Consider the following 18640-nt stretch of genomic DNA (forward strand, 5'->3'; position numbering starts at 1 on the left):
TTAACTCAATGATTAAAATATATTACATTGTTTGCAAACTGCTATGTAAACAGTTGGTGATTAAAACAGGTGGGGAACCCTGAATGACAGGTCAACACAGACGATCATATACGTATTGGATAATGGCACAGGATGGCTCTACTCCTAGTAACAAAAACTGCTAAATTCTTCCATTATGGAGGCTTACACTGCTGTGACCAACCACACAGTGGCAGCATTGTGAAATAGATGTGACCCAGGTCTAATTCACAGGTTGTGTTCATTAGGAGCACAATGCGGAAAATGAAAATAAGTGTTTCTTATTGGCCAATTCCAGGTATAGAACCTCCCCGATTCAGTCCGGTTTCTTCCGTTTGGCGCATAATGAACACGACTCTGATCTCGTAAAGAGTCATACACACAGAGACACGGGTTGAGAAAAGGATGAGGCTTTTATTGAGGGTATAATTTACAGTGGGTGGGGTAGGGAGGGGGACGGTTCATGTTTCTGGAGTCTGTTGCTTCTGCTCTGGTGGGGGTTTGGGTTGACTGTCCTGTGTCTGAATAGAGAGCTCCTCATCTAGACGCTCCTTCGCTCTCACCACCTTCAAAATACACAGAGGGACGGACATGGACACACACAAGCAGACAGGACACACACACACACAAGCAGACAGGACAAACACACACACACAAGCAGACAGGACACACACAAGCAGACAGGACACACACAAGCAGACAGGACACACACAAGCAGACAGGACACACACACAAGCAGACAGGACACACACAATTAATTGATCAAAATCCTTAGCAGTGCACCTCAATACATGGCAAGTCATATTTGTCTACTGTTCTGTTATTGTAATGATACATTGACATTGTACATTTAATTTAGGCTACCACTGGATCTGGTGTCCTAATTAGAGGTCGACCGATTAATCGGAATGGCCGAGTCCAAGTTTTTTTTTTTACACCTTTATTGAATCTTTATTTAACTAGGCAAGTCAGTTAAGAACACATTCTTATTTTCAATGACGGCCTAGGAACGGTGGGTTAACTGCCTCGTTCAGGGGCAGAACGAGCAGGCTCGTAAGCATTCATTCAAACAGCACTTTCGTGCATTTTGCCAGCAGCTCTTCGTTGTGCGTTGCGCTGTTTATGACTTCAAGCCTATCAACTCTTGAGAATCGGCTGGTGTAACCGATGTGAAATGGCTAGCTGGTTAGCAGGGTGCGCGCTAATAGCGTTTCAAACGTCACTTGGGGTAGTTATTCCCCTTGCTCTGCATGGATAAAGTTGCTTTGAGGGTGGCTGTTGTCCATGTGTTCCTGGTTCGAGTGAGGAGAGGGACGGAAGCTATACTGTTACACTGGCAATACTAAAGTGCCTATAAGAACATCCAATAGTCAAAGGTATAAGAAATACAAATGGTATAGAGAGAAATAGTCCTATAATTCCTATAATAACTACAATCTAAAACGTATTACCTGGGAATATTGAAGACTCATGTTAAAAGGAACCACCAGCTTTCATATGTTCTCATGTTCTGAGCAAGGAACTTAAACGTTAGCTTTCTTACATGGCACATATTGCACTTTTACTTTCTTCTCCAACACTTTTTTTTGCATTATTTAAACCAAATTGAACATGTTTCATTATTTATTTGAGGCCAAATTGATTTTATTGATGTATTATATCAAGTTAAAATAAGTGTTCATTCAGTATTGTTGTAATTGTCACTATTACAAATATTAATCTGTATCGTCTTTTTTTGGTCCTCCAATAATCGGTATCGGAGTTGAAAAATCATAATCGGCCGACCTCTAGTCCTAATATAAGGCATGATCATGATAGTGACTACAGGTCTAAGAATGTGCGCTATCATCAGGACAGCTCTGTGCAAGGCTCTGTACAAGCACCAAAGAGGTATGAAACCCAAGAGACTCAACTTGCCATTACACCTTATGAATACCTCAAGGAGGTGGTCTGAGTCTCCATGGATACAAGGAAGCAATTGCTTGTTGAGTCACATGGTTTCAAGCCTCTCTGGCACTAATAATCACTGACTCGCACAGAGATGGCACGATACTGGAAATTGAACAATGAACCTCACCTTGGACTGTAGATAGAAAGATCCGCCCACCTCCTTGTCGTTGACTTTAAAAAGGTGTTCATAGTTCTGTTGACAAAGTACAACAGGTCAGTCATGAACAGGTTGGCCCCACCAATGGCCTAATATGGAAATACATTTACAACCACATACACACACTTGTCTGTCTTGTATGTAGGCCACATGAAGGAACTTCCTGTTTTCTAAATTTGTGAGTATGACCCTGTCCAGAAAACCCTCTAGCCTGCGCCCTACCCCATAGACACTTGTGTAAATATGACTGGACAGGGATTAACGACATGCAACATCTCCTCCTAGCCTGTTAGGGGACAAGATGGAGGTACCGGTACATTGTTAATACCCATCCAACCATCTGTGTGCCGTGAAGTTCCTAGGGGAAGGGGCGAGGCAGGGACAGGGCCTGTGTTCTCTGGGTGTTGTCTTCAATGTACTTTAAAGTGTGTGTACCTTCTGGAGCTCCTCAGGGGTGAGTGTGGCGATATTGAGGATCTGCTGGGCCTCCTGTAAGGTAATCCCAGTGAGACTAGAGGCTGCTGCTGACTGCTGTCCGGCACGCCCCCTGGCCTCCGCTGCAGCTTGACTGGCTGCAGACAGAGACAGAAGAGACCGGGTTGGTCACCTTCTCAGGTAAGGAACATTTATGCAACAGTTAGTTTCTCTCTCAGAGACAGTGAGGAAGTGAGGAACATACCTGCATATTCTTGCCGCAATGCACGCGCAAACGCCCGTCCTACTACCTGCGCCCCCATGACAATGATCTGCGCAAGATATTTCGCCTACACAAAGACGAGAGATTGTTAGTTCCACTTTATGTCAACAGAAAGCAACAGTCTGGTTTGGCTCAAGAAGGCCTAGTCTCGCGACAGATTACAGCTCATAATGAATGAATGGCGACCGCAATGTAAACAAAACCCACTTCTCCCTATCAGAGAGCATTAGACCTGATTAGTTTCAGGAACATTGTGTTGACAGGCAACATTGGGAACCAGCCATAGTCATACTGTTACAGAAGTATTAGATCAAACAGAGCGGGCAAAGGTAGAGCAGGTCTGAAGCACACAGTGACTGTGTTGTATGCGCAGTGCTGATGAGAGCATCATTAACTACCCTGAACAAACACATAACGCAACATGCAATCGTTTTTACAATTTTACTCAGTTACAATTCATATAAGGATATCAGTCAATTGAAATAAATTCATTAGGCCCTAATCTATGGATTTCACATGACTGTCAGTCACAGATACCTTAAAAAAAAGTAGGGGCGTGGATCAGAAAACCAGTCAGTATCTGATGTGACCACCATTTGCCTTATGCAGTGCATGTTGTCCAACTCCTCTACAATGGCTGTGTGAAGTTTCTGGGTATTGGCTGGAACTGGAACACGATGTCGTACACGTAGATCCAGAGCATCCCAAACATGCTCAATGGGTGACACGTCTGGTGAGTATGCACGCCATGGAAGAACTGGCACAGTTTCAGCTTCCAGATCCTTGCGACAAGGGGCTGTGCATTGTCATGCTAAAACATGAGGTGAATGACACGACAATGCCTCAGGATTTTGTCACGATATCTAGGTGCATTTAAATTGCCATCAATAAAATTCAATACTATTAGTTGTCTGTAGCTTATGTCAGCCCATACCATAACCCCACCGCCACCATGGAGCACTCAGCAAACCGCTCGCCCACACAACGCCATACACGTGTTCTGCGGTTGGGAGGCTGGTTGGACGTACTGCCAAATTCTCTAAAATGACGAAGGCGGCTTATGGTGAAATGAACACTCAATTCTTTGGCAGCTCTGGTGGACATTCCTGCAGTCAGCATGACAAATTCACGTCTCCTCAAACCTTCAGACATCTGTGGCATTGCGTTGTGACAAAACTGTACATTTTAGAGTGGCCATTTATTTTCCCCAGCACAAGGTGCACCTATATATATTGAACATGCTGTTTAACCGTCTTCTTGATATGCAACACCAGTCAGGTGGATGGATTATCTTGGCAAAGGAGAAATGGTCACTAACAGTGTAGCAAAACATTTGCACACAACATTGAGAAATAAGCTTTCTGTTCATATGGAATATTTCTGGGATCTTTTATTTAATCTCATGAAACATGGGACCAACACTTTACATTTTGCGTTTATATGTGTGTAGTTAGCTCGCTTATTAAACAACAATATGAGCCAGCTACCTAACGTTAGCTACAAAGATAGAAGACATATCAAGGATACATTACGGTTGCATAAGCTAAATTAGATAGCCAAGATTGGCAAGGTGTGCGGGCTATAGCAAGAGAAGCAAGCAGCGTTTCTCCTTCACAGTTTCCCTAATCATGACACAGCTATTCATAGCGTTTCAAAATACAAAAATATCTCACCATTGCGTTTATCCGATTATTTACAGTACTGTACACAATAAGACCGTGGAGGACCACGGCGTTTTCACATGTACACCCATCAAGGTCGCAGTAGGTTCAAAGTTCAAGGGCCAAACTCGGAACAAAGATATTCGAGTTTGGTGAAAATCCACAAACCGGTGCTCTCTCTGTATAAAAATACTGCTCTCTAGTGGATGGCTGTTTAAATTGCACCAATTTTCATTGCACAGCCTTCATCATCACGTCTTGCCAGCAGACCAGACTTGTGTGCTAACAGCTAGCTGCACTAGGCTCGGACAGCATGACCTCAATCCAGGGATGAGGAATACATTGTACTACGAATTGTCCCGTTGTTGCACCGGAAAGATTGAGCGACTGCTAATTTATCCGGAAAGCTGGCCTTTTTATCCTCATGCTAGGTAGAAAGTGCTTTGAACAACAATGGACAGTCAGCCAATCAGGCTCAGTGCGGGCTGTCATTGCGCTGTGGAAATGTCAGTGACTAATTGATAACATTGCCTGTTTTTGCAGTAAGCAGGTCCCCTGTACAGTACCTGCGCCGGTGAGGGGAGTAGGTTTAGTCAAGGTGCCGGAGGTGAGCTGAGGGCCCTAAAGTGATTCTAAGTGATTTTAGTTGAGATTTCCTATTTAAATACACCGCACCACGTCTCCTCCAAGGAGATGTTTTATTGTCTCGTGTGCAAGAGATTATTATGATGTTACTTTGTTTCAAAAAGTACCTTGTATCCTCTAAGGAGATGTTTGATTTAAACCATTAGCTTCTGAGTACTCAGATGGTAGTAATGTGTCACTAAGTCCACCGTACCATGATACTGAGATGGTCTTCCTGTCTTCTAACACCAGGCTTGCCTTGCCATTCATCAGTCCTGTTTGGCAATAGCTAAACATAATTTCATTCACTTTGTTCCTTTCCCATTGTTTTTACTCAAGTGAAATAATTGCTTCTATTATCTTTCTTCGGATATCCCTATTGTGGCCTGAGTTGGAAACGGTATTACTGTTTCCATTATATTCTAACATGATACTAACCACCAGTGGGACATCTGTTATTGCTTTGTACATGATTTTCATGAATTAGGGATATACTTAAGTGTTTTTCTCTCGTCTCCGTCAAGACAATAGGATTAATAATAGCTATATTAGCTTACATTAGAATGTACTCTGGAACTAGTGGGAGGGACTTCTAATGCTACTGAATCATTTTGAATGAATAGAGGCCAGGGCCCTCAGCAGAGCTCAGTCCATGCACCTCGACTTAAACTCCTCCCCTCATGGGCACAGGTACAGGAGACCTACTTACTGCCAAAACAGGACTCAGTCTGGTCTTCATACTGTGCCGTATAGCAATGTTATGAATTTGTCATTGTGAATTAATTTGCTATTGTATGTAGTGTTTTTGTCCCTAGAAATGCTGTTTAAACATGAATGAGGATGTGATGTTGTGTATTTGTTAAGACAGTGTCCACCAGTTATGTTTTTGGAGCTCGAACAAAGAAATAAACAATTCAACGACAACCATGTTCTTGTGTGTGGCTGTTTACTGCCTTTGTTAATGCACCCTTGACAACAATGACATGGATTACCAATGAATTACTGTACTTCAAACGAGCATCCATAGTTCGGGGAAAGTTTGCCATACTAAGCCATTCCCCACAAGGGACGACGTTGTTCAACACAAGTTCTAGTGCCATTAGCATGAAGACGTTCAATCTTCCCGGTGTAACAGTTGGGATAATGGGACAATTGGGAGTACAACACATTTCTCAATCCTGGATTGAGGTACTTTTTCCAGGCCATATCTCACGCCGGCTCTGCGGTGTCATGCTCTCCAACCCCAGTGCAGCTCAGTGTAAACAAGCGTAACGGTAGTGTAGGAGCCATTTTGGCCTGTTTATGAGTTGTGTATCTGGTATCTGTCAAGGGTCATTTTGACTTGTTTTGTACACTAGAGGGCACTATATGTTGGGGTCATGGGTCACTGGTCATGGGTGTATATAATTAGCACAGGTGACCAGGAAGGGTTATCAGGTGAGAAGAGAGCACATAGTTATTACTGTATCACAGATACAGCTTATAGAGTCCATCTCTCTGTACCCTTTTCTACAGGAATATGTGTTTTGGAGCCATTTATATTTTATATACGCAATAAATGGAACTTCACCCCAAAAGAGTAACGTTTGGAAAGCTGATTCTTGTGGAATAAATGGAACTTCACCCCAAAAGAGTAATGTTTGGAAAGCTGATTCTTGTGGAATAAATGGAACTTCACCCCAAAAGAGTCATGTTTGGAAAGCTGATTCTTGTGGAATAAATGGAACTTCACCCCAAAAGAGTCATGTTTGGAAAGCTGATTCTTGTGGAATAAATGGAACTTCACCCCAAAAGAGTAATGTTTGGAAAGCTGATTCTTGTGGAATAAATGGAACCTCACCCCAAAAGAGTACTGTTTGGAAAGCTGATTCTTGTGGACTTGTGACGGACAGCTCTCTCCTGTGCCAGTGGCAGTTCATAGGGAAGCACCACTACAGGTCGAGTCAGAATCTCCTGGTAACATCATGATATAAGTACATTTACTAGTTTACTCCTTTTTCTTTGAGATTAACAAACATTTCCCCTTTAAACATACTTTTGTTTTAAGCAACAAATTGAAAGACAAAGAAATGACATGTGTACAAGGTTCAAACAGTTGTTTATTGCAAGGCAACATGAACATTCCCACAAAACCATTATTCATAAGACGGACAGAGAAATAATGCTTTATTCAAAGTATAAAAGAGATTTTTCTTTTTGTTAATTTCCCAAAGAACAATGTAAGACATCTGAGAGATTGCAGGCACAAAACACATGACAAACACACAATCACTGACACCAACAATATCTAGGCCCTACAGTCAATGCAGTGGTGTCTGTTCACTTGTCAAGTACTCCACAATGGCTGCGTTTACACAGGCAGCCCAATTCTGATATTTTGCCCAAGTACTGGCAAAAAGCTCTTATCTGATTGGTTTAAAGACCAATTAAAAAACACATGACAGAATTTTACTGCCTGTGTAAACTCAGTGAGTCTGACTACTATTCAAGAATGCTTGGTTGGTTCCAGTCTTTCTGTCATTGTAAACAACATGATTGGTTCGATCAGACTTGGATTAGCCTATTAAAAGTATTGCCTTGTGTTGTACTAGTCTTGATCATGGCTGCTGTGATTGCATCATATAGTAATAATACTGTAAGTTATTAAGAAAAAGTAACAAAATGATTGTTTACTACAGTATAATAAAAGAATGAGCTCCTTTAGTGAGGAATACTTCAATAACAGTCTTAAGACGAAGTGTTAACATATGAGGTACAGGAATTCCAGTTATACAGTCTATCAATCTAGAAAGAAAGGTACAGATACATACTACTTCCCACCACATTACAACCTCAGAGATCCACAGACACACTCCTGTACAACTCCCACAGGGGGTGTTTTGGCTTTTCAATACATGACACCCACATGTAAGAACGTCACACACATTTTAGAGTCCCCCAAAACAGAGCGCAGCCCCGATGCTATAAACTATCTCCCGAGATCTGGTGGCTGAACTAAGATATGCATCTGGGTCACGTTCATTACAGCACGCAACGGAAAACGTTTTGAAATGCTTTGCAACGGAAAACGAAAATCCAGGTAATCCCTCCCTGTTTGAGGTTGTTTTCGTCCGTTTGGTGATTAATGAACACGACCCTGGAGTGGTACAGGACTGTTAGTAGGTCTTTATCACTGGCCAGAGAATGAAGCTACCTAAACAACAAAACAATATTATATTCCTATCAATAGAAGCCAGCCATGCTTTAACCTGAAGGCTGTTTTTACCCTGTTGTACCCTGTCTGTGTGTTTTTGCTGTGTGCTTGTTGAGGCCGTATGGGGATACCACAGACCATCCAACATCCACGGACTACAGGAGCTGGAGGTGCAGATGGGATATCCAGGTGGAGTGTGAGTGTGTGTGTGTGTGTGTGTGTGTGTGTGTGTGTGTGTGTGTTAATGTATAGTGATGCATAGGAGGTGGTACATCTGGAAGACCATAGATACTGTATTCAGGTGCATGCGTTTGACTTTTTCATAGTTACTGTGTTTAGAAGATTATGGACTATGGTTCATATTGGCCCATAAAAAAGCAAGCAGTGGTCTAGTCATTATTATTATGACACAGGTGTAAGGTTAGGAGTGGTGACAGACACACAGGTGTAAGGTTAGGAGTGGTGACAGACACACAGGTGTAAGGTTAGGAGTGGTGACAGACACACAGGTGTAAGGTTAGGAGTGGTGACAGACACACAGGTGTAAGGTTAGGAGTGGTGACAGACACACAGGTGTAAGGTTAGGAGTGGTGACAGACACACAGGTGTAAGGTTAGGAGTGGTGACAGACACACAGGTGTAAGGTTAGGAGTGGTGACAGACACACAGGTGTAAGGTTAGGAGTGGTGACAGACACACAGGTGTCCATCCAGTGTGGCGGTAAGGGCTGGGTTGTAAGGGAGTGTTGGGAGTCATTTAACTATCTAGCCTGGTAGGAATGTTAGCTATTTACAGTACAAGGCAGCTGCAAGTCAAAGGTCAAATTGGGGGTGAGGTTGCCTTTAACAACAGACCTAGGATCAGATTCCCAAACCCCAGTCCTACCTTTAAACATTATGAGGAGGAAAACATATCTGATCCTGATTCAGTCAATGGTTAGAGGCAACATCTACTTACTCAGAGTATTAGAGGATGATACGAGGATATGGGAGGTAGGGCTGCAAAAGTCTGGTAACTTTCCCTAAAATTCCCAGGAAAACAAGCAGGAAATCCAAGAATTCTCCAATTGGTATTTCTGGAAAACCTAGACATTTTGTTGACAGAATTTTACAACCCTAATGACAGGTTAATGTTATGTGTTTGAGAGATGTTCTTTTGACATAGGACACATCAGTGGCACACAGGAATGACACGTTTCAGTCCAACAGGCCCTTGGCTACTGCTGGACCCTGATTGGTCCGCAAGGCAACACACACTAGTCACCCTGAAAGACACAAGAGCATGGGTAAATGTGTGTGTGTTTGTGTGTACATTTGTGTGTGTGTGTGTGTGTGTGTCTGTGTGTACATTTGTGTTTGTGTGTGTGTCACTCACCCACTCATCGTCTTCTACTCCCTGGAAGGACTCCTGTGGTAGAGGGTTGTCGTCCATGTTCCCCAGCTTGCCTATCATGGCACTCAACAGCTGTAGTACAGACAGATGGTTAACACACTATAGTCCCACTACTGACTAGTGGTTAACACACTATAGTCCCACTACTGACTAGTGGTTAACACACTATAGTCCCACTACTGCTAGTGGTTAACACACTATAGTCCCACTACTGACTAGTGGTGAGTACCAAGACAGATGGTTAACACACTATAGTCCCACTATTGACTAGTGGTGAGTACCAAGACAGATGGTTAACACACTATAGTCCCACTACTGACTAGTGCTGAGTACCAAGACAGATGGTTAACACACTATAGTCCCACTACTAACTAGTGGTGAGTACCAAGACAGATGGTTAACACACTATAGTCCCACTACTGACTAGTGGTTAACACACTATAGACCCACTACTGACTAGTGGTGAGTACCCATATCCCTCCTTTAACATGATATCAATATGAGCAAGACATATTGAGGTATCGGTTTATCCTTGTTGTTAACCTACACTATCAGGTAATGAACATTCATGAGTCTTGCAGGCACAAAACCCTCTCACAGGCTCTCAACAGCATAGTGAACTGGCTGCTGAAGGTCCATCAACTGGCTTCCCATTGTATTCAAACTGGTTAGGTAGGTCTATCTGCTACCAGGATATTTACGTCTAACCCAATGGAAAATCTGCAAGCAGTTGTCTGGACTTCACAAAGCCGTGGAAATGAACAGAAAATGAAACATTCATACATGATATAGATATAGATTATCCCATCACTACTAATAACTATTCACACTATTACCGTGACAAAACAGTCACCAAGCGTCTAGCTAGCTGCACTCACAGAGAAATACTCACTATAATAAGATGCTTGTACACGTTCAGATTAGGGATGCAGGATATATGGGTGATATGCTGACGTGCATACCTATATAACGTAGGTACATGACACCAGGAAAAATGTGGCGCTACACGTGCAACACAGCATTCCTAACCTATCCCACAATGCCTCTTGCACTGAGATGCAGTGCCTTAGACCACTGCGTCCGTGTGTGTTATCTGTTTAACTTAAAAGGCTGCAATTTAAAAAAAATATTGGTATAATTTTTGGGGGGCAAGGAAAACATCAGATATCGGTATTGGCCAAAAATGTCATATCAGTGCATCACTAATTCAGATAGTAGCAACGCACACACACACACACACACACACACACCTCATCTTTCTTCTGCTCGTCAGTCTTCTCCTCCAGGTAGTGAGAGGATGGAAGGTACTTTCTCACTTGGACCTCCTTGGGCGCCTCACTCACTGAGAGGACAGACAGACAGACAGATGGACAGACAGAAACAGTGACAGTGAGACCAGAGAGTTGGGAGGGATTGTGTTAGAATGGCAGTGGGCCACTGTGTATATACAGGGGTGTGTTAGAATAGCAGTGGGCCACTGTGTATATACAGGGTTGTGTTAGAATGGCAGTGGGCCACTGTGTATATACAGGGTTGTGTTAGAATGGCAGTGGGCCACTGTGTATATACAGGGTTGTGTTAGAATGGCAGTGGGCCACTGTGTATATACTGGGTTGTGTTAGAATGGCAGTGGGCCACTGTGTATATACAGGGTTGTGTTAGAATGGCAGTGGGCCACTGTGTATATACAGGGTTGTGTTAGAATGGCACTGGGCCACTGTGTATATACTGGGTTGTGTTAGAATGGCAGTGGGCCACTGTGTATATACAGGGTTGTGTTAGAATGGCAGTGGGCCACTGTCTATATACAGGGTTGTGTTAGAATGGCAGTGGGCCACTGTGTATATACAAGGGTGTGTTAGAATAGCAGTGGGCCACTGTGTATATACAGGGTTGTGTTAGAATGGCAGTGGGCCACTGTGTATATACAGGGTTGTGTTAGAATGGCAGTGGGCCACTGTGTATATACAGGGTTGTGTTAGAATGGCAGTGGGCCACTGTGTATATACAGGGGTGTGTTAGAATAGCAGTGGGCCACTGTGTATATACAGGGTTGTGTTAGAATGGCAGAATGGCAGTGGGCCACTGTGTATATACAGGGGTGTGTTAGAATAGCAGTGGGTCACTGTGTATATACAGGGGTGTGTTAGAATGGCAGTGGGCCACTGTGTATATACAGGGTTGTGTTAGAATGGCAGTGGGCCACTGTGTATATACAGGGTTGTGTTAGAATGACAGAGGGCCACTGTGTATATACAGGGTTGTGTTAGAATGACAGAGGGCCACTGTGTATATACAGGGTTGTGTTAGAATGGCAGAGGGCCACTGTGTATATACAGGGTTGTGTTAGAATGGCAGTGGGCCACTGTGTATATACTGGGTTGTGTTAGAATGGCAGAGGGCCACTGTGTATATACAGGGTTGTGTTAGAATGGCAGTGGGCCACTGTGTATATACAGGGTAGTGTTAGAATGGCAGTGGGCCACTGTGTATATACAGGGTTGTGTTAGAATGACAGTGGGCCACTGTGTATATACAGGGTTGTGTTAGAATGACAGAGGGCCACTGTGTATATACAGGGTTGTGTTAGAATAGCAGTGGGCCACTGTCTATATACAGGGTTGTGTTAGAATGGCAGTGGGCCACTGTGTATATACAGGGTTGTGTTAGAATGGCATCTTTACAAAACTGTTTCAGTTCAGCAATATTCTTGGGATGTCTGGTGTGAACTGCTCTCGAGGTCATGCCACAGCATCTCAAGTTGGGTTTAGGTCAGGACTCTGACTAGGCCACTCCAGAAGGTGCATTTTCTTCTGTTGAAGCCATTCTGCTGTTGATTTACTTCTGTGCTTTGGGTCATTGTCCTGTTGCATCACCCAACTTCTGTTGAGCTTCAATTGGCAGACAGATAGCCTTACATTCTCCTGCAAAATGTCTTGAATTCTTGGGAATTCATTTTTCCATCAATGATAGCAAGCTGTCCAGGCCCTGAGGCAGCAAAGCAGCCCCAAACCATGATTCTCCCTCCACCATACTTTACACTTAGGATGAGGTTTTGACGTTGGTGTGCTGTGCCTTTTTTTCTCCACACATAGTGAGTGTTGTGTGTTCCTTCCAAACAACTCAACTGTAGTTCATCTGTCCACAGAATATTTTGCCAGCAGCGTTGTGGAACATCCAGGTGCACTTTTGCAAACTTCAGACGTGCAGCAAATGTTTTTTTGGACAGCAGTAGCTTCTTCCGTGGTGTCCTCCCATGAACACCATTCTTGTTTAGTGTTTTACGTATCGTAGACTGGTCAACAGAGATGTTAACATGTTCCAGATATTTCTGTAAGTCTTTAGCTGACACTCTAGGATTCTTCTTAACCTCATTGAGCATTCTGCGCTGTGCTCTTGCAGTCATCTTTGCAGGACGGCCACTCCTAGAGAGAGTAGCAACAGTGCTGAATTTCTCAATTTTTGACAATATGTCTTACCGTGGACTGATGAACATCAAGGCTTTTAGAGATACTTTTGTAACCCTTTCCAGCTTTATGCAATTCAACCATTCTTCATCTTGGGTCTTCTGAGATCTCTTTTGTTCAAAGCATGGTTCACATCAGGCAATGCTTCTTGTGAATAGCAAACTCACATTATGTGAGTGTTTTTTAAAGGGCAATCTTGTCTCATTGATTGGACTCCAGGTTAGTTGACTCCTGACTCCAATTAGCTTTTGGAGAAGTCATTAGCCTAGGGGTTCACATACTTTTTCAAACCTACATTGTGAATGTTTAAATTATGTATTCAATATAGACAAAAAAAAAATACAAAAATGTGTGTGTTATTAGTTTAAGCACACCGTGTTTGTCTATTGTTGTGACTTAGATGAAGATCAGATCACATTTGATGACCAATTTCTGCAGAAATGCAGGTAATTCCAAAGGGTTCACATACTTTCTCTTGCCACTGTGCATGTGTGTCATTCCAGGTACACCGATCCACAAGACTTCGCTCAAAGCCTGTATCGGCAATTCTACGTTATAGAAGATCTCTGCCTCACATTGAGTTGATTGACGATTGGCTGTCAGAATAGATTTAGCTAGTGTCACCATCATGTCAAAGCACAAGGCAGATACTCTTGTCAAACCCAGGACTTGGCCCATGAAAGAGTGGATAGGTCGCCCCTTATAAACTGTATCTGCTCGGCTTCTCATCTGACATTCAAAAAGTGGATCTAACAGTAATGCTGTTGACTTCAGTCCACTGTTTGTACTATATGTGCCTGGGTGGAGCAGAGCTGAGGTTAGCCCCTACCTGGGGTCATGTCTTTGGGCTTGAGGCTGATGGACTGGTGCTTCCCATCAGAACCAGCCAGCCAGGCTGAGGCTGTCAGAGAAGACTCCCACCACACTGCTGTGTCTGGGTACACATCATCCTGAAAGAACTCTTTCTGTGGACGGACGGAGAGAAGGAAGGAGGGAGACGAGACACGACAGGATTAGTTCAGAACTCAAACAGCTCCAACTCCACAGACTAAGTACAAACAGGGGTTCACATAGCAAACCCTTTTTACTGGTAGTTCTTTGAGGCCCTGGTCTGAAAAGTCATCAAATAACTGCAGGTTTTTCCTATTTCCCCCCATATATACACTAGATAGCAGCGTTCAGCCATAACTCACTCTGACGCGGGGGACTCTGAAGGCCACTGGCTCTATGGAAGTCTTACTGAGCCTCAGACCCCTGGCCACCTCGACCTCTTGCACCACACACTCAGTCTTCGGCAGGAAGGCCAAGCCCTAAATACAGGAAACAGGAAGTTCATGCAGAGAGATTCTACAGGTCTACAGGTGCCTGCGTAATTGATTGACAGATCATCAATTAGTCAGTCAGTCAGTCAAACAGACATTTTATACAAGTCACAAATTCAGGGAAATGTTTTTATCTATTGACTACAAAACATGTAATAAGAAGGAGCAGGATATAGGAAATGGGAAAAGCAGAGATGTAAATGCTGTTAACATAAAGTCTATACCTTGTGGGGCTCTGAGGAGTTGAAGCTGGCACATTCCAGGAAATAGGGAGCTTCTGGCACTATCTCAAAGATGTACACTCGCGTGTCACCCTGGTAAATGTAAACAACAACAACAACAATGGCTGTATAGGTTTACTCGTGTCAAAGTCTGGGTATGGGGAGTCAGTATGGATCTACCAATCCACCACCACCAACATTAGCCCGGACCCAGATAGTTTTTTGTTGTCTACTAGACATAGGAGTTGGCAAGACAGCACAAACAGATCGGGAACCAGGCTAGGCAGGCATTATTATCATGAAGCACAAGAGTCTGTAACAAGAGTCTGTAAAGTCAATATGGGCTCTATTTTCTTCTATCCAAAAGACATGCTCTGTTTATTTGTTTGTTTGTTGTCGTTTACCTTTCCGGTGAGGATGACGACGCTGGTGTCGGGGTCGTAGAAGGGAATGAGGGTGGAGGGTGAGACGTCGGTGGGGGCGCTGGCGATGGCCCCGGAGGACAGGGACTCAACGGAGTGCAGGTACAGGGTTCTCTCACTGCGACTGCAGAAGGGGGAAACACATCGGGTGTCAAAGGTGAGGTGAACTGTGGTGACATCCTCAATGAGGTCTCGGGTCAGAGGGGTTGTTTTCCTCTTGTTCAACAGGACCATAAAGCCATTGGTGCAGTTTTTTGTGTGAACCAAGATTATGGGTGAACTACATGTCAGACTGAATGGTCACACACACACGATGAACTGAATGGTCATACACACACGATGAACTGAATGGTCACACACACACGATGAACTGAATGGTCACACACACACGATGAACTGAATGGTCACACACACACGATGAACTGAATGGTCATACACACACGAACTGAATGGTCACACACACACGATGAACTGAATGGTCACACACACACGATGAACTGAATGGTCACACACACACGATGAACTGAATGGTCATACACACACAATGAACTGAATGGTCACACACACACAATGAACTGAATGGTCACACACACACGATGAACTGAATGGTCATACACACACGATGAACTGAATGGTCACACACACACGATGAACTGAATGGTCACACACACACGATGAACTGAATGGTCATACACACACGATGAACTGAATGGTCATACACACACGATGAACTGAATGGTCATACACACACGATGAACTGAATGGTCATACACACACGATGAACTGAATGGTCACACACACACGATGAACTGAATGGTCACACACACACGATGAACTGAATGGTCATACACACACGATGAACTGAATGGTCACACACACACGATGAACTGAATGGTCATACACACACGATGAACTGAATGGTCATACACACACGATGAACTGAATGGTCACACACACACGATGAACTGAATGGTCACACACACACGATGAACTGAATGGTCATACACACACGATGAACTGAATGGTCATACACACACGATGAACTGAATGGTCACACACACACGATGAACTGAATGGTCACACACACACGATGAACTGAATGGTCATACACACACGATGAACTGAATAGTCATACACACACGATGAACTGAATGGTCACACACACACGATGAACTGAATGGTCATACACACACGATGAACTGAATGGTCACACACACACAATGAACTGAATGGTTATACACACACGATGAACTGAATGGTCACACACACACGATGAACTGAATGGTCATACACACACGATGAACTGAATGGTCACACACACACGATGAACTGAATGGTCACACACACACGATGAACTGAATGGTCACACACACACGATGAACTGAATGGTCACACACACACGATGAACTGAATGGTCACACACACACGATGAACTGAATGGTCACACACACGATGAACTGAATGGTCATACACACACGATGAACTGAATGGTCACACACACACGATGAACTGAATGGTCACACACACACGATGAACTGAATGAATTAAATGAAGGTAAATGGATTGGTAAGCACAAATTGAAGCTCAACTACCAAACAGAAGTACAGAGAAATATTCACCTGTCGAATCCTGACACCATCAGGTATTTTCCGTCACACACCCACACCACACGAGCCCCTCTGTGGCCCTCAGGACCTGCACCCTCCTGCAGAGAGAGAGACAAGGAGAGATATATGGAAATACTCCAAACAAAAAGGTCAACAACTCCTCAGGTCTCCTGTACACACACCTGTACTGGGTCAGCAGACTTGCGAGGGTCGTAGATGCGCAGTTTCCCATCCTTACACACCGTGGCCAGGAGTTTACCATCCGGACTCCACGCCATCCCAAATATCTATATGCACACCAGGCAGGAGAGGGAACAGAGAAAGGAACGAGTGAAAAGTTGAAATGAAGCGAAGGAGACAAGCACGTTCCTTGTACATACTGTAGGTAGGATCAATCAATCAATATCCATACATCAATCATTATTATTATCCCAGATACATTTTACCACGTCCCTATTCTCTAACAAAACCAGTGGTTCCACCCCCTGCCAATACCAATATTCCTTATGTCCCGCCCCTTTCCCTCCTCCTCCGTCACCTGATCCTGGTGTCCCCGGAGCGCTTTGACCTCGTCCCCAGACTCCAGGTTCCACAGGCGCACCGTCTGGTCGTAGGAGGAGGATGCCAGCAGGCCCGACGCCAGGGGGTGGAACTTGACTGAGTAGATCTTCTCAGTGTGGCCTGTGATTGGTCAAAACCCCTGTCACTCACTCACATTCTATCAAGATATGATTTATTTCTATTGATAGATTCAGTAGTCACACAGTATAAGGCTATATATAAGGATAATAAGACACACTGTAGCAAATTGCATACCGGTATCCTGTTCATTTCATTTCTGTCACTCATTGAATGAAGGATAGAGCACTGATACATATGTGGCTTCACTCACACATCTACATATCAGATATTTCACATTGGACCCCAAAAGCCCCAGCTCGGAGTCTAACTTCATTCAATTGAAATCTAATTTACTTGAACTGAATTGGTCTCCAGGCCCCTGTGGAGTGTGTCTTACCCTGCAGGATGGTCTCTGGCTCAGTCAGGGTCTCTGTCAGACCCCCCTCAGGCACCTGCCACACACGGATCTTAGCATCGTCGCCTGCCACCACCAGCCTGTGACTGTTGAAGGGGTCCCAGGAGAAGTCAGCCACGTTGACAGAGTTCTGGATGGTGGGCAGGCCCGTGTCCGCTAGCTTCCCAGCCTGAGACAACTGAGGAGGGGGGCAGTGAGATACATCCCTCTTTCTTTAATGTGTGAACCAATAAAGCCACATCTTTGGTCTAATATGGTGGCAGAAATCCTAAATGACTATTTCCACTATTCATTCCTATTATCTGATGACATTCTACTGTAATGTAATGCTGTAGCGGCTGCATATTATTTCATGTGTTGTCTACTCCCATCCAACTAATAAGACACAGCCATAAAACACCCTCACTTTAGCAGAACTCTGCTTTCTTGGCCAGGGCTCACTTAAAAAAGATAAAGATAAAAATAACTAAAAGAATACTACAATATTTTGGATTAAGACACATTATCTTCCATTTTCTAAGTGGGGAAGTACCTCAAAGATGGCGATCTGACCCCCGGCGGTGGCGAGGGGCACGGCCACGCGATGGCGGTTGGCACAGAAGCCATCACACTCCCCGGGCGTGGTGAGGTTGAGCCCCTTCAGGTTGGTGAAGTGGGTGTCTCTGTGAAGCACCGCACCCTGCAGGTGACGAAACTTACTGCTGGGACCTGGGGGAGGAGGAGAGGGAGGGAGAGGGAGAGAGAGGGAGGAGGAGGAGAGGGAGGGAGGGAGAGGGAGAGAGAGGGAGGAGAGGGAGTGAGGGAGGGAGAGGGAGGAGGAGGAGTGGGAGAGAGAGGGAGGAGAGGGAGGGAGAGAGGGAGAGAGAGAGAGGG

General features: G+C 44.2%; 2 protein-coding genes across 2 annotated transcripts in view; both read right to left on the minus strand.

Annotated features, from left to right (window-relative positions):
* Nucleotides 1–412: 412 nt before the first annotated feature.
* Nucleotides 413–4743, minus strand: LOC110487009 (mitochondrial import inner membrane translocase subunit tim16-like). The gene is made up of 5 exons (XM_036941763.1): nt 4496–4743; nt 2805–2889; nt 2561–2697; nt 2096–2161; nt 413–584 (listed from the first exon to the last, which is right to left on the minus strand). The coding sequence occupies exons 1-5, from the start codon at nt 4496–4498 to the stop codon at nt 480–482; spliced, it is 396 nt and encodes a 131-aa protein (XP_036797658.1). The 5' UTR covers nt 4499–4743; the 3' UTR covers nt 413–479.
* Nucleotides 4744–7188: 2445 nt separating this feature from the next.
* The window catches only part of LOC110515614 (coronin-7), a 260709-nt gene continuing 249257 nt past the window's right edge, over nt 7189–18640 (minus strand). The window contains exons 16-27 of the mRNA XM_036941757.1: nt 18300–18475; nt 17750–17945; nt 17270–17412; nt 16914–17018; nt 16744–16829; nt 15107–15248; nt 14706–14795; nt 14353–14469; nt 13989–14124; nt 10943–11034; nt 9675–9764; nt 7189–9564 (exon numbers count right to left, since the gene is read on the minus strand). Coding sequence (XP_036797652.1) covers nt 9556–9564; nt 9675–9764; nt 10943–11034; nt 13989–14124; nt 14353–14469; nt 14706–14795; nt 15107–15248; nt 16744–16829; nt 16914–17018; nt 17270–17412; nt 17750–17945; nt 18300–18475 — 1382 coding nt within the window. The 3' untranslated portion in view covers nt 7189–9555. The remainder of the gene's footprint in view (nt 9565–9674; nt 9765–10942; nt 11035–13988; nt 14125–14352; nt 14470–14705; nt 14796–15106; nt 15249–16743; nt 16830–16913; nt 17019–17269; nt 17413–17749; nt 17946–18299; nt 18476–18640) is intronic.

The sequence above is a fragment of the Oncorhynchus mykiss genome, chromosome 13, assembly GCF_013265735.2.
Source record: "Oncorhynchus mykiss isolate Arlee chromosome 13, USDA_OmykA_1.1, whole genome shotgun sequence".
NCBI lineage: Eukaryota > Metazoa > Chordata > Actinopteri > Salmoniformes > Salmonidae > Oncorhynchus > Oncorhynchus mykiss.